Genomic DNA, 16,555 nt, shown 5'->3' on the forward strand with positions numbered 1-16,555 from the left:
GTCTTTTAGTTTTGGTATCTATTTTTTTTTTCAAATAAAATTAAAAAATTATTCATTTTAGTTTTTATTGTTAATTTATTTTGTTAAATACTGACATGATATATTAAATTAATTAATAATAAAGAATTTAGCACTTGACGAAGCAAAATAATGACAAAAATTAAAATAGACAATTTTTAAATTTTACTTGACCAAACAACCAAAAAAAATTTATAGAGACTAAAGCAAAAAAAAAAAAATGTAGGAATTAAAAACTTATATGACCCAAAATATTTTATATAAAGTCTCCATTATTCTTGTATTCTTAACAAATATTTTAACAACACTTTTTTTGTGATTTTTATTATATCTTCTAACTCGATATGTTAAAGACTAATTTGTCACTCGACTACTCCAATTCGTTTAACTTTTATTTTTAAGTTTTTGTGTTTTATTCATTTATTAGATTTGATAGTATGTGTATAAATATTTTACTTTGAAGTATCAAAATATCATAATGCATAGAAGCTAAGATAGAAGGTGTTAACTGTTAACTGGATAAGTTTGATTTAGTTTTTATAATTATGGAAATAATTATAAAAACATTCAAACTTCTTTTAATAATGTTATGTATATTAATAATGTTATGTATATAGTTATATGTATAAGTCCCTAAAAATTATATAAAAATAGCAATCAGGTACTGGCTCATCCCTTTTTTATTTTTTTAATTTTTCCTCTTTTCTTGTATAATGTATACTTGTTTAATTTGTTCTCATTTGGTTCAAATCAAACGTCTATTAATGTGATTATTAGCCTTCATTTTCTTTTTATCACAATAAACAAACAAATATATGTGAAAAGTGGCAAAATATATATGGTAGATATAAATTAATATAGTGTATACGTGGATGTGAAACTATGCCTTTTTGTTTCTTCCATCTGCGAAAAAGAAACGAAAATATTTGGTAACCAAAGAAAATTAACAAAAAACAATCATAACTTATCTTATTTAGCATTCATTAATTGTTGCGACAATTAATAAATGCTAAATAAGGCAAGTTCTGACTGTTTTTTTTTATCTCATATAAAATAACTATTTTAATAAAAAATATATTAAATTGAATAAACAATTAACTACAATATCCTCATTGAAAGAGTCATATAAAATTAGAGATTATAAAATTTACCATAAATCTAAAGGCAATATAATTGTGTAGGAAAATAAATAATTATTTACATGAAATATTTTCATATAAAGATATAACTAAAAATTAATACTTATTATATGTTAATTAACTTGTTAAGTGTTTTTTATCTAATAATTTTAAAAATTGTTTTTATATAAAGATATAAGTATTCAACAGGAAAATATATTCCTTTTCTGGCGTTATCCGAAGATTATTGGCTTTTTGCTTTCAACAATGTTTTCTATCCTCCACGTATATTTGCATGTTCTTCAATAATAATCTCCATGTCCATAAATATGCATCCATGTGTAAAGTTTACAAATCAAAGGAAATAGAAATAGACAAAGACGTTCTCATCGCACTCAATATTTGTTAATTGTTCAACCACGAATCAAGTTTATATCAATAAATATAGAAAATAACTTTTAATTTGTATTATCTTATATGTTAATTAGTTGAAATAAATGATATAATATAACGATAAGCATAATTTAATTATAATGATCCATAAACATTCGATGATTTCGCATGGAAAATTAAGAAGGGCGGGGTCATCAAATTAATGTCAACAACAAAAAAAATATGAAAATAAATATATTTATTATTTAAATATGTTGACAAGAGGTTTTGGCCATTAGCCACTCCCTTAGGCTAAATTAATTAATTAATTAATTAATTAATTAATTAATTATAATGTTGGGTAAATTAATAGTTTTCTTGTTTTTGAAGAAGATTAAACTTTATCTTTTGACGCTTCAACTCAGTGTGAAGGCAGGACCACACTCATTAAAGTCCAAGTTAGCTTAAAAATAATGGAGCACATCTATCTCAATTTGATGATTGATTGTTTGTTATTTATTCAAAATGATGGAAAAGGTTGATTTGAAATTAGATTAGAATATAGGTAAATGGGCGAAGAATATTTCTTCAATCCCTATTAATTTTTTTCATATCTGTATATATATGTGGATCTATAAAAATCATAAACTGTTTTTTAATATGTTGTTTTATATTAACAATATAACTATTTATATTTTTTTATTAATTTATAATAAGTGATCTTATAATATTATATTAAAGTTTTTATCACTAAAAAAAGTTTGAGTTCAATCTTTGTGAATCCTAAAAGAAAGAATTTTAGACAAATATAAAAGTAAAAATATTTATGCTAAAGAGCCATTTTTTAAATTCCAATTAATATCAGTTAATTTTTAAAATTATTTTATTTATTTTAAATTTAAATTCTCTAAAAAAATGTTTAGAATGGCAAAAAAATTGATTAATATTGACTAAGTAAAAGTTGATTTTCTATATTTTTTCTAAGCAAACTTCATACAAATCCAAAAAAGAAGAAGTCCTTACTTAAAAAAATATGTTAAAAATATTCATATATTTTTTTTCTGTTAATTTAATTTTTGAAACGAATAATTTCATAATATTTTATATTAAATATTGGAGCTAGTCTTTTACCATGGTGAATAGATTATGGACACATGATTTGGTGGAACATCAAAATCTTGTATCACTATCATATTTAAAATTTAAAAGACTTATTAGTTGTTAGTTGATGAATGGAGGGCAATTGAGGAACAAGGTTGTTGAATAAGATAACTTTTAACATATGGAATTCGGTAATGGGTGCCATGATATATGGCAAAAAGGGTACGTCTTATAAGTGGGACTTGATTTAGTTTAATATATGTAAAATCATATACAAGGATGATTAAAGATTTTTTTATTATTTTTTATTCCTTTCTATTATATTGAACGTTTGAAGTGATGATAATTGTCAATGGATGTTGGCGAACAAAGAATAATGATATTTTTAAAAATTTCGCTGAGTAGTCAATGGAGTATTTATATAATGTGTATAATAAGCTATTTATTTGGTTTAATATGAGTTAAAAAATAAATATTCAGAGTAAAATACTGCTAATTTCTCAAACACAATATACTCATACTATCCAGCATAACCATCCGGGTACCAGGAATAATAAACATGTAATATTCTATTGAATTAAACATCTCTATATCCCATTGTACATATTGTACTGATACTCTATTAACTCCCTATACTTTCTCTATTTTTAATCCTCATGAAACTTGGCCTAAAAAAAAAATGATTTGTCTGGCATTAACTTCAAATGACGAGCTTAGAATATTTTTGAATTATAACGTATGTCATTTTCTTCTACTCTAAATGATTTTTGGAATTCTCCATCTATTGGTACTTTTAAGATTAATTATAATGCTAGTTATCTTGATTTGGGTGATAGTGTTAGTTTTGCTTGTGTTATTAGAGATTGTAATAGGAGTTGACAAAGAGGGTGTTTGAGAATGATTGAGAGTAATAGTATTCTTTAAGGGGAATTGTTTGTTATTTAGAGAGGATATCTCTTAACTTGGGATGTGAATATTAACGAGATGTTATTTGTGAGATGAATTGTGTATAAGTATTTAATCTTATTACTAATCACTAAGATAGTTTTGAGTTTATTCATCCATTAGTGCTTAAAATAAGAGATTTTCTTTGTTTAGTTTATTTCAATTAAAAAAAAATTGTCAATGGATGTGGTTTTCTTATAGATGGAAGAAAATAAGGAGAAATGACTATGAAATTGGTTAGCGCTACCGAAGAAAACAAAATAACTTTCTTCTCAATTCTAAGTCTATGAAAAGGAAAAGTGGAATTAATTAGGTGAAAATATATCATGACAAATTAGTTTATAGAGGAAAAACTTCCACCTTCTTTGAATTTAAGATTAGGGAAGCTTCACAGAAGATTGGATTTACATTTTAAGAGTAAATTTTCAAACATTGATATGATTGTGTAAAATAATAGATATTTATTATGGTGTTTAAAAATTATTGTTTAATTATAACAAAAGGTTAAATAATTAATTTTAAGGAATTAAGTATTTTTTCATTCCTAACATTTGTTTCAGTCAAAATTAAAATTGTCCCTAATTAATTTTTTATTAATATTATCTTAGCTTCAACGTTAAAAATTATTTTAAAATTATCCTTTTCACATAAATTATTAATTATAGGACAATTTTTTTCTAATTAACACCCTCTTCTATTCACTAGCCACCCCATCATCATCATCATTTGTTCATCACTCTCGTTGTCGTCATTGGAGACCGCAGCTATTTTGGCTGTTTCAATAATACTATCTTAAAGAAAGTCGAAATTCGAATCCAACAGTAACATAAGCTTAGCTTGAATTGAAGAGAAAGAGAAAGAAGAAGAAAAAGAGAAATAAGAAGAGATAATGGTGATAAATAGACGATGACGATGGAGTGGTTAGTGAATGAAAAAGGTGTTTTATTAGGGGCAAAATTGTTATGTAATTAATATTTTAGGTGAAAACAATGATTTTAAAATGATTTTAATTTTGACCTAAGACGTTAAAGAAAAAAAAATGTTCTTAACCCTTAATTTAATTTTAAAAGTATAAAAAAATAAAAAAAATTAAAATTTACTGTAAAAAAATAAGTTAATCAAAAATCAAACACCAAGTGAAAGGCACTATAAAATTGGCTAAAATAATATTTATATTCTCTTACATTAAAGAAAATAAAAACTTGGGTTCCAAATCAACAAACTAATCAAAATTGTAATAAAACCAGGATTCACATCATGTTTAATTTCTCATATGTAAATAACTTGACGTAGTATACAGTTTTTAAAATTTAGTTAGTATGCATGATAGTGTAAAATGATTTTATATTGGGTATATAGTGAGCTAGAAAATTAAATTGATGATAGTATGTTAGCAACTGATATAACAAATACATTAAAAAAATTTCATAATTAACAATTATCAGTATATTTAAATTAATTTTTTTATATTGAACTACACCAAAAATTTTGATCTGGCAGTTGCATACGCATCAAGTGCGTGCTTGAATAAATGCCCAAAATAATTTTAAAATTTATATGAAAATGACTTCTGTGAAACTCATGGCCCTGAATAATGACATAACGATAATACGAGAGGAGATAATTATTTCAGGAACTTGGGTAATACATTAGTGGGCAAAAATGAAAATTTTAGATATAATTTTAGTATATGTACAGGAGAGAAAAGTTTTACTTTAGAAATAATGTCTTCTAAAATGAAAATATTTGTAAAATAAGAAAATGAGAAATTATTTATTTTTAGATTATTTTGATGGAGTACATATGTACATGTTCCCTTAATTAGCACATTATTAGTAGTTGCATTAATTAAAAGTGTAAGGAAAAGAGGAGACAATAATAACCAACCAAAATAATGTGTGAAATTAAAGAATTGTATAGCAGAAAATTACATTTGACCTTAAGCCTTAGCTAGGCATGTGAAAAGAAAAATTAAAAGTATTTGTATATATTCTCTTATATATATATATGGAAAAATTTTAAGTATACCGAAAATACTGGTATTCCAATTATTTTAATCGTTGATTTTAATTAATATATATTATATATATTTTTTATAATTTAGATCAACGGTTAAAACAATTGAAACACTGATATTTCCGATACACTTGAAACTCTTTATATATATATATATATATATATATATATATATATAGTTTCAACTAATTGTTCAGTAATAATTATACAAATTTAAAAATAAAAAAAAACCTAGAAATATCTTAATTTTGGAATACATATCATTTCTCCTTATATAAAGGTCAACCTAAAGACAATTTCTTTTTAGAAAAAAATTTCAATGTATTCAATATATGAGACTCTAAGCTCATGTGTTCAATAAAAACATTTGTTTTTTACTTTTTAATAAGTGCCCTTAAAATATTGGTTAGCAAAATTCCTAACATATATAAACAAAACCTTTTACTTTGACAAATATCTAAACATTTTTAATTGACCATTTTAGCATTTAAATAGGAGCAGCATAAAAACAACACAATATAATATATAATTTAATTTTAATACGCTAATAATATAAAACATTTTATTAGTTGTCAAATTATATATTTTTTTAGATAATTATTTACATGATTAATATAAAAAATTATTATTTTTTATTTAATATTACATAATTATGGTGAAAACTTATGGTGAAAACTCAAGTGCAGTTGACTTCACGTGAAGTTAACAGTTGAGAGTCGTTAGATGAAAATTTAGTCCAATCAGTCAAACCATCTAACGCTTCTCAACTATCAACTTCACGTGAAGTCAACTGCACCTGAGTTTCCACCCATATATATATATAACTATTTTATAATGATCCGACATCAAAATTTTATATATATAACTTGGGAGGAGAGGTGTGTGGTCCAGTCCAGTGCCAAATGGCAATTGCTTCTTGTTCAACATTATCAAACTAATCATTTAATCAATTAATGATTAATGACATAGTATAATGTTGTGCACTGCAATGTTCGCATTATAATCCGCATTATCTAGACACTCAAGTTATTGATGATGTCAACTTTTCATGCAGCTTCTTTTATGATGACTCTAAGTACACACAAGCCCCACCTTGCTTAGCTTTCATTCATTGATCATCATACCACATAATAATGCTACATGTTTGGGTACTGTTTCCTTTTTTCTTTTTTTTTTCTTTTTTTTTTTTCAGTTTTTTACGGTATTTTTCAGTCCGATAGACTTGGATTAATCCATCGCAGATCAGAGCTCTATTCAAGAATTTACTACTGACCAATAAATTGCTACATACACAAGACAAAATTCGAAATTCCGACACTGTTTAAATGGACTAACGAGCTAACTGCTAAATCAATCAAACTTTGTTGTTTGTGTACTGTTTCTATTTTCAACCGAAACACCAAAACTATGATTGTGGCCCAAAGAGAGAGAAAATTCAACCAAACATACTACCAATAATGAGTTCCGTTACCGTTAGTTAGTAGAGCATGTTGGGGCAAAGGTACTTAAATATTTCTTGCTTTCTTATTGAATAATCATAATGAATTACCACAAAATAACTATCTCTAATGAAGATTATCACTCAGTAATTGTAATTGGCCTGATGAGGATCTGTATTATTTGTTCCCATAATGAATCAAATGGTACAAATTCAAGTAACTAAGCTTCAATATCCTTCCTAGTTGTGTATACTGTGTAGTCTTTTAACTATGCTTACAAAGAACTCTTTAAGGCCCCAGCATTCAAATACAAATAATATTTCTGATCAGAGAAGCTTGATGAAGTAGATACAGCACTATATCCAGAATATCGCCCGTCAATCTTTGCCGAGCATACATCGCTTATGTACTTCAAAAGATCGTGCTTTTGGACAAATGGCTGAGCTGAGTACTCCTCAAATGGCATCCACTGCAGCAGAGAGAAAACATAAAGCACAGATAGCTATCAGTCTTCAGTCTTAAGCTTCAATGATTTTCCCTTTCCCCAGGAATTAGTATGTTTTCCGAAAGTATAAATCATTTTCAAACCTAAACGAGGGCGAAGTGATTCAGAGTTAGATGGTGTTTTGTTCCTATCCTAGAGTCCGCAACACGTGTCTTATGTCCAACTATTTTGGATACAGAAATTATGATCCATGAGCATTGAAAATTTACTTAGTGATGGAAGGTTTAGAAGAAATGGTGATAGTTTTGTGATCCATGAGCATTGAAATTTTTCTAAGACCTGGAAATCAAATCATCATTGCTGTTTAGCTTCAACTAATATATACATACCCGTGATGCCTCTATCTCTAATCTCTGCTTCTGGATGTCGGAAGAAAGGGGCCGCATCATGCACACAAAGAATAGATCTGACTTGTCAAAGAATGATTTATGACTTTGTCTGCTGATCAAATATTCAGATGGAAAATAAAGGAATGCTCAGTCAAGTAAATTGTAAACTCATGAGAATTCAAGAAACTTTAAATATAAGAAAAAAGTTTCAAAACTTATCAGCAGTTAAAAATTAAATAGGAAAATATACAAGTTTCAGGTCTCAACACATTTGCTTCACAACTATTCCCTACATCTAATATCAATATATATTGATAGACATGCTACCTGAATGCTAATACTTCAACGAATTCGGAGTCAACCTAAAAATTGATATTTGAGAACACAGAATTATTAAGCTTAGAACAGCATTAAACTTCAATGAGACTTAATCAAATAGCCAAATTCAGGGCTAACCTACATTTAATTGGTAGGGCAACAAGGTTACTTACTCCTGTTTCTTCTTTCACCTCTCTTACTGCTGCTACACAAATATCTTCTTCCTGTATAGGTTGAGTGAGTACATTAAACAAAGACAGCATACCATCTTATACCATAACAAGAAAGAAATTCAAGACATTTTACCTGATCAACAACTCCAGTAGGGAATTTCCAGACTCCAGATCCACGAAAATGTCCACTGTTTTCTTGAACAACTAGGACCTAAGATCATCAAATAATTAGAAAATTGGATGTGAACACCAAATGCAAACGGGACTAAATTCTGAAAAACTTTACATAGTATGAGGCTACTACTCTTTTTATAGTAAAAACAATGATAATGAAGAAGACAGAAACTAGGTATTAAGGGCCTATGATAGCATTTTCTCTTGCATGCCTTTATTTTGAAAGTACAGAAAATATCTTGTAGATTGTCTTGAGACAGAAAATTTTAAGTGCTTGTCTCCAAACATGTTTCTATTCCCAACATCTCTATCTTAGGACAGTAACCAAATCATCTAATTGTGGGGAAATACCTCTCGTTTTTCATTCATGACAAATGCACCAATGCCCACCCTATGTGTGGCATTGACAGGAATGGTATTTGCAGTTTCAGGAATCCAATATACAAGCATTAAATATTTTGGCTCTGCATGGTGGTACCAGAAACCTTCCTACACCAGAAGTTCCAAAGAAATATTGGATAATACAAATTATACAATTAAAATCGATACATGGCAATTAAGGAAACTCCAATTTTCATTAATTTTTACTTATCAAGGTAGTCACCTTAACTAGAGGTTCAACAAGACTGGCTAAATGAATCGGCAATTTTATCCATACACCCTTCTTGCCCTGCAAGAGAATGCTGATTTATTAACTCAAATAACCATAATGATAGATTCCGGATTCTCAGTATGTATTAAAGAGTAAATATTACCAATTGCTTCCAGTGAGAGATTGAGGATCTGAGAATCAGTACAAATGTTGCAGCATCCATAGGTTGATCCATTTCCACGATAACACCATCATGATCATCATCAGTTGATTTAAGTAACTTAGGCTGTTGAACATGATCTTCAGCAGTTATTGATGAAACTGTAGATGAAGACATAGGTCGAATTGGAGCACGGGTCGTCATTGCAATCCTGCCTATTAAGAAAGTAGAAAACAATTAGGATTTAATTTGCATACATTATCCGTGTAAAAGCTTTTCATGCAAGCATCCAATCATATAAAGCTACGTCAACAAAATAAACAACCTTTGACACTCACTAATATCTAAATGGTCGTCCAGAAAAGGAATTTGACTTCGTGCATCGAAATCAAACTCAATTATAGACCTCATACAAAGACCAGCAATCAATTATCTTTTAGTTTTTCAAAACAAAACCTGCAGAATACCAAGCAATCTCTATAATAAATGGAAACAGTACCTACCAGCATCCAGTGGAAACAAAAAGTTAGGAGCTAGCAGTTCTTATCTCAATTCCTTGTTAACACTTTACCGATTGATTACGAAAACTATAGAATTTGAAGCTACCGCATTGGATGCATGAATCACAAACTTCAAATTTAATTTAAGAAAAACATGAAGACAGCTATGAAGCTTAAGAAAAAGGAAGGTTATACAGGGGTAAAAATTAGCTAAACTTCCCTTCATTTTCCTCAAAATTTTCGGTTACCTCTACTCTACCTACCAGTCTACCACCACCAACATGTGAAAGAAACGAGCACTTTCTAACAGGGAATGGATAACACTATTTGATTACAGAATCAAAAACCATAGAAGAAGTTAAATTGGAGCCAATAGACAAAAAAGGCCAAACTTTGCGACACCCAAAATGAAAAGGATACAGAATTTAAAGCTGGGTCAAATCAATCAGCCACGAAAAAAGATTCAGCAATGAAATTAGAAAGCATAGCTTACAATACCTGTTGAAGTTTTAGTTCTTGTTATTGTCTGGGCTGAAGAGACGAAACGGAGAGAATTTGCAAGGAAACGAGGAATGTTGGTGGTTCTGGCTGAGGATAACAATGGTGAGAGTTTTGGCAGCGATCTCAGCATGTTTGGTCTTCGTGTGAATATAATCCAACAAGAAAAACAACAACTTTATTGTGGTTTTCTTCTCAGTGAATCAGATATTGACGTTGAAAGTTGGAGGTTGAAGAAGTTGAAGAACCCAACGAGATTGGCGTTACTCGATAAACGAAGCCACAACGCACAAGCAATGCCACACAAAATGATCAAATTCGACGGACTTTCCACTTGGTTTTCAATATTACGGTTTTGCCCCTTCAGAATTTTATATTACACAAACCTCACTACATTTTTTTTCCTGAATTTTTTTTGGTGAAAAAATAATTGGATAAAGAATGAAGATTGTAATTAAATTTTTTTAAAAAGTATATATTATATATGATATTTTTTATATTATAAATTTTTTTTATTTTTTATTAAAAAATATTTTTCTTGGAGTATTAAATTAAACTTTATAATTTTAAATTTATTTTTACATAAATTAATATTTTATATATATATATTAATCGTATGCCATGATGCATGGACACTGACAAAGACACATAACGCGACACGACACGGGACATTCCGATATGCGAATTTTAGAATCTTATAAGATACGGGGACATGTATACATATAAAATATAAATTAATTTTTTAAATTATTTTTAATGTCTTATTTTAATTATATTAAATATTTAAAATATTTTTTGTTTTAATAAATAATAATATATATTATATCTAAATTTATTTCAAAAATATATGTTAAGAATAAGACTGGACACACTGACGCGTGATGGTATTTAAGTGTACTCGGCAAATACGCGTGTATTCGACACGCGGATACGGCAACTCAATGAAATGTCCGTATTTCATACATCGTGTACAAGAATAGAAAGAATTATCTGAAATATATTTATAATTTGTATTCATTTTTCTTATAAATATTAATTAACAATTTTATATGGTTTTTGGTTTGTTCTTGGCCAATAAGATACGGTAAAAAAACAAACTAGATTTGAATTCTTAAATCTTGTTTAACTTGATTCTTTAAAATTTAAATAATAATTTTATATGAAATTATGGATGATGATGCTAGATACATATTTTATAGAGAAAAAGACAAATAGATCCTTGATCTTTTGTTCTGCAGATATTTTCATCTCTGACCATTGAAAAATATTTTTAAGTCTCCGACCTTCACAAAACTTGGACGGATCAGACGGAGGCATTTGGACGGATCAGTCCCTGACGGAGGCATTTGGATGGAGGGACTGATCCATCCAAATTTTGTGAAAGCCAGGTACTTAAAAGTATTTTTCAATGGTTAGGGACGAAAATATCCGCGCGACAAAAAGTCAGGGACCTATTTATCCTTTTCTCTATTTTATATAATTAGAGTGACATCTTTTATAATTAATAAACAAAAATAACTTTAATGTATAATTGTGTATATTTTGATAAAATAAAAGATTTTTTGTGTGTGTATTTAAAGTTAAGAACTTTACATACCATACAATAATAGAAAAAATAAAAACTAACCTGAGTTAGTAAGATTTGTCTGTTTAAACTTTAAACAAATATAAAGAGTTAAATTTTTTTATATATGTAACAATTTATTTACTAGCCATAAACTTAAATGGAGTTGAAAACATACTAGTCCAGGTAATTAAGTTGGGTTAAATAGTACTTTTACTTTACCAAGTTTACTCGCTAGTCACTTCCCAGTAACCACCCTACCAACCCATTTTCATTTTTTTTCACCCTTCTCCGAAACCCTCGCGCCGCAAATTTCAATTTTTTACCACCCAATCACACCATGGACCTCTTAGCCGCCGCCACCGCCGCCGCCGCCGATGGCGACAACTTCCCGGTCCCTGACCACGTCGCCCCATTCCCCGATTCCGGCGACCTCCTCTACGCCGCCATTCCCACATCCCTCCGCAGCAACAACCCCCAAAAGCTCCGCCCAATCCGCTCCGTCGCTGCCGCTAGAGCATCCTCTTTCCACCGTAACGGCCAGCTTCCAGAACCTCCCGATACCGGTGGTTCCCCTTCGGTTGAAGAAGATCGGCTTGGTTCCGGGTCGGGTCACGATGACGGGCGCACTGTTCCGTTGTGTCAGGAATCTGGGTGAGTTTCACTTCTCCTAATCGAATCATAGCACAAAGTTAATAACTTTGAATTTTATTATCATATTAAAAAAAATGTGCTCTTTCAGTTCCAGCTCCACTTCCTTCCTTTATTTTATTTTAAATGTCTTTTTTTTATTATATTAATATCATCTTTGCCATATGGTGGCAGGGCAACCAATAAATAAAAATGATCTATTTTTTTTCATTTTTAAACAAATTTTTTTAAAACTTCCAACAGAAAAATGATTGAACTTTTTAGCCTTTGGATATTGTGTGAAACTTGTGTTCTGTGGTGATGACAAAGTGTGTGGTTCTTTTAAGTTAAACCCTGCTGCACAGAGGGGAACAGGGAATTGTACCATGAAGATTTTATTGGAGGAGAATTCTTGTCCTTTTGATGGATGCTTCATTATTATGATAGAGAGAACATATGGGGCTGTAATTGGGCACTAAGTTGTTTCATACTTTTCTTGATTGGAACTGTTTTATTTATGTGTAAAAGTTGTGTTAGTTTAGAGAAAACAATATAATGTTGATCAACGTGTTTGTTTTGTTTGCATAATTCATGTTGTTGCAGCATGGGGAGATGACATAATGAGCAGAACTATTCACCTTTAATCAATGTTCTTAATAATCATGTAAGTTTTGAGCTGTTATTTTGATTTGTTCTTCTTTGTTTCAGCTCATCTTTGGATGATGATGATGGTAATGACATTGAAAATTCATCTGGGAGTGGCAAACACCCAGGCATGCCAAAGCGAAAGAGGAAGATGGAGAGAAGACTCGAAGATTTCGTGGAGAATATGGTAAAGAAGGTGATGGAAAAGCAAGACCAGATGCATAAACAGTTAGTGGACATGATTGAAAAGAAGGAGAAGGAAAGAGTAATGAGAGAAGAAGCTTGGAAGCAGCAAGAGATCGAGAGAATAAGGAAGGACGAAGAGGCCAGAACCCAAGAGAGGTCACGAAATTTAGCCCTCATATCTGTCATCCAAAATCTGCTTGGCCATGAGATTCAAATCCCGCAACCGGCAGAGGTAAGCAGCAAAGGAGAAGAGGACGAACCGGGACACGAAGGCGAGGAAGCGAATGCTCAAAAGAGTCTCGGCGTCAGTGGTGAGGGAAGTAACAACAGGTGGCCTGATGTTGAAGTTCAAGCGCTGATAACCTTGAGAACTTCAATGGAGCAGAAATTTCATCTTATGGGATCCAAGGTATCAATATGGGAGGAGATATCTGAAGCAATGAATAAAATGGGATACCACCGTTCTGCAAAGAAGTGCAAGGAAAAATGGGAGAACATCAACAAGTACTATAAAAGGACGATAGGGAGTGGCAAGAAGCGGCGTCAAAATAGTAAATCCTGCCCTTACTTTAATGAGTTGGATGTTCTATATAGCAATGGTCTCCTCAATCTTGGAAATCCCTTGAGCAGTAGTACCAATGATGTGTCCAAGATTGAAAAGGAGGAAAATGAAACTTGATTATCACAAAGATGGATGATGTGAAATTTCTTTCACTTACAATGTGCTAGTGATTTTTTCTATTATGTCATCTCATCTATATGAAACTTTGTTAGAAACATTTTATAATCCATCTAGTTAAAATGGGAACTTTGTTTGATTGTACTTTGTAGGAGCAAACATGATTCTTGTATATTTAAAGTCATAGTGACAAAGGATCCTATGATACTTGAAATTTTATTTGATAGAAATAAAATTATTAAATATTATTTAAAGAAAGCAGTTACTTGCAACTGTCTAATTGTCATGACTGTTGTAGTAGGATAAGAAGGATATACAGACCAAGTTCTTCATTTTCCTTTGCTTTTCTGGCAATTAAACCAACTATTTGCTTGAAGACCCGTAGTATTAGCACGGAATGGTTTTTTTTTTTTTTTTTATATAGAATGACTAAGTTCAAATTAATGCAAGGGAATGATTATTCATATGCTTCAAGCATATGGAAATTTTGGGTTAAAATAATGCAGTTTCTCAGAAAGGCAATTTCAAATGGCAGCTCAAAAATGGTGACAGATCCATTACTCCTTTCATTAGATTGTGTCATCTGACATCTTTTGATAAAGGAAAATGGAGAGTTACCAGCAGAGTTCTAACCGGCGACGCCTTCACTTCAAGGTGGCCTCCTTGATGCGTTACTAGCGCCGCTTTAAGGGGCTGGTGTGGCAGTAGCAGAGGTTCTAAGCTTAATGCTTTTAAGTGATCTTAGAAAATTGTTCATTTAATCATGTTAGAACTTAGAAACAGGGAAAACAGAGTTGCACATGAGTTTGCAAAAGCTACTCCTCCCTCTCTCTCAATTCTTTTTTCGGTTCCAAGTATTTTTATTCATTAGTACTGTCACTATTAAAGGATTCTTTATTTTAGTTTCTTTTTTCAGAGTTACATTTGAAGTTTTGAACCCAAGGCTTATTGATATACTGATTTGGCTTTTAAAAAATACAGGAAAATTAAAGTTATATCATTGTGGAATTTGATGTTGATGTATCAAATTTGTTTGTCAGAAAGATGCATGGGATGAAATGCCAAAATTAAGACAGTTGAAAGGAAACAATGGGCACTAATTGAGATAACAATAATCTAATAATATTAGTGCTATGGAGATTAAAGCAACTTTAATTTAGTACATACTGTTTATCATATGAACCTTAGCTTTGTGAATGTCAATAATTATAATCCCAATTGTGTTCACGGGCTTGCTAACAAATAATATAATAAAACTAATCATTCATCACATTTATTTCTATATATAATCCCCCTTTCAACCATCTAGTCATTCATCACACTCATATCAAATTAACAAACACAAAAACCAATTAACAAAATTGTGTGATATATATCATCAATGGCTGCTTCTTATTATAAGGGCATCAATGTTGCATCAACTTATGTAGTAGCCTTAATGTTATGCTTCAATCTACTATCATTGACTAAGGTGAGTTCCAACTATGTCATTCCTACAATTCCAATACCTATTGAAAAGGGTACATGCCCTATAGATGCCCTTAAGTTAGGGGTGTGTGCCAATGTGTTGAACTTGGCTAAGGTCAAATTAGGGTCACCACCAACCCTACCATGTTGCAATCTCATTAAGGGTTTGGCTGATCTTGAAGCTGCTGCTTGCCTTTGCACTGCCCTCAAAGCCAATGTCCTTGGACTCAACCTTGATGTTCCTCTTTCCTTGAGCCTCATTCTCAACAATTGTGGAATTAACAACAGTGCTTTCAAGTGTAATTAAGTATTAAACTCATCATTGTTGTTTAATTAATTTGTTATATAGTATTCTTATATATATATATCTAGTATGTCTGGTATTCGTTTGGTCATTGAGACATGACACAAATACAAAGACAGAGAGATCGAAAATGTATGTATTTCAATTACTTTTCTATTTTAAAAAAATATTTATTAAGAAATAGGCTATTTTATATTCATATTTTTAACTCTAAATATATTTTCGTGTCTCTTTGTCTTTGTATTTATATCATATCTCATTTGTCAAACAAGTATATATGTGCATGTTTGTTGCTAATTTTGTGTGTGTGTGTGTGTTTTTTTTAGTTGTGTGTTAATGTAGTTTTTCTTCTTGAGTGCTTACCATGCATGTTTGTGTTTTTCAAGTGTATATGGAAGATTACTCATCCTCCTTGCTCTCATCAGTTTCTTCTATTGTCTATTTAATTAATGCATGGTTTAATAATGTATATATTGAGTAAAATAAAAAATGTACTACTTGTAATTATTCTTGTTACGCATTTGCATATATTTTTTCTCATTGAATTAACCTGCATGCAAATATTTCTCATATAATTTACATCTAACAGTTCAAAAAAATGAGTAAAAAAAGTGTACCAAATGTCCAAATGAATTTAGAGGAGCACATGTTTGGATTAAAGTTTGTAAAAAAAAGTTTGTATCAAATTAATTTTACAAATTTAATTTTGATAAAAAGTAAGTTAGTGTTAATATAGTTTATGTTTATTAATTTTGTATCAAAGTGTATTATAGTAAAATAAATATTGTTTGAAATACATTATTCAAAATTAAGTTTTGGATG

General features: G+C 30.0%; 3 protein-coding genes across 7 annotated transcripts; 2 read left to right on the plus strand and 1 right to left on the minus strand.

The window, feature by feature from the left end:
* Nucleotides 1–7,072: 7,072 nt before the first annotated feature.
* Nucleotides 7,073–10,604, minus strand: LOC112741334 (nudix hydrolase 2). 5 transcript variants are annotated; one of them, XM_025790274.3, is made up of 9 exons: nucleotides 10,259–10,604; nucleotides 9,264–9,475; nucleotides 9,113–9,178; nucleotides 8,860–8,997; nucleotides 8,468–8,545; nucleotides 8,335–8,385; nucleotides 8,171–8,205; nucleotides 7,844–7,952; nucleotides 7,073–7,478 (listed from the first exon to the last, which is right to left on the minus strand). In XM_025790274.3, exons 1-9 carry the CDS (start codon nucleotides 10,389–10,391, stop codon nucleotides 7,284–7,286), a joined length of 1,017 nt encoding a protein of 338 aa, XP_025646059.1. In that variant the 5' UTR covers nucleotides 10,392–10,604; the 3' UTR covers nucleotides 7,073–7,283. The 5 variants fall into 5 exon arrangements, with proteins under 5 accessions (XP_025646059.1, XP_025646058.1, XP_072069779.1 ...); XM_025790273.3 differs by having other exon boundaries at nucleotides 7,844–7,955; XM_072213678.1 differs by lacking the exon at nucleotides 8,860–8,997.
* A 1,440-nt stretch (nucleotides 10,605–12,044) lies between these two features.
* LOC112741333 (uncharacterized) lies at nucleotides 12,045–14,220 on the plus strand. Its single transcript, XM_025790272.3, has 2 exons — nucleotides 12,045–12,476; nucleotides 13,161–14,220. Exons 1-2 carry the CDS (start codon nucleotides 12,163–12,165, stop codon nucleotides 13,960–13,962), a joined length of 1,116 nt encoding a protein of 371 aa, XP_025646057.1. The 5' UTR covers nucleotides 12,045–12,162; the 3' UTR covers nucleotides 13,963–14,220.
* Nucleotides 14,221–15,266: 1,046 nt separating this feature from the next.
* Nucleotides 15,267–16,249, plus strand: LOC112741337 (putative lipid-binding protein AIR1B). The gene has a single exon (XM_025790276.3). The coding sequence runs from the start codon at nucleotides 15,344–15,346 to the stop codon at nucleotides 15,734–15,736; it is 393 nt and encodes a 130-aa protein (XP_025646061.1). The 5' UTR covers nucleotides 15,267–15,343; the 3' UTR covers nucleotides 15,737–16,249.
* Nucleotides 16,250–16,555: the final 306 nt, after the last annotated feature.

The sequence above is a fragment of the Arachis hypogaea genome, chromosome 14 (assembly GCF_003086295.3).
Source record: "Arachis hypogaea cultivar Tifrunner chromosome 14, arahy.Tifrunner.gnm2.J5K5, whole genome shotgun sequence".
Classification (NCBI taxonomy): Eukaryota; Viridiplantae; Streptophyta; class Magnoliopsida; order Fabales; family Fabaceae; genus Arachis; species Arachis hypogaea.

Bases quoted from the DNA above. Each gene is read 5' to 3' on its own strand.
- LOC112741334 (XM_025790273.3), bottom strand. From the start codon at position 10,391: ATGCTGAGATCGCTGCCAAAACTCTCACCATTGTTATCCTCAGCCAGA. The intron at 8,546-8,859 runs GTATTTCCCCAC...TGATGATCTTAG, and splicing joins TCATGAATGAAAAACGAGAG to GTCCTAGTTGTTCAAGAAAA. The intron at 8,386-8,467 runs GTAAAATGTCTT...CAACCTATACAG, and splicing joins CTACTGGAGTTGTTGATCAG to GAAGAAGATATTTGTGTAGC.
- LOC112741333 (XM_025790272.3), top strand. From the start codon at position 12,163: ATGGACCTCTTAGCCGCCGCCACCGCCGCCGCCGCCGATGGCGACAAC. The intron at 12,477-13,160 runs GTGAGTTTCACT...TCTTTGTTTCAG, and splicing joins CCGTTGTGTCAGGAATCTGG to CTCATCTTTGGATGATGATG.
- LOC112741337 (XM_025790276.3), top strand. From the start codon at position 15,344: ATGGCTGCTTCTTATTATAAGGGCATCAATGTTGCATCAACTTATGTA.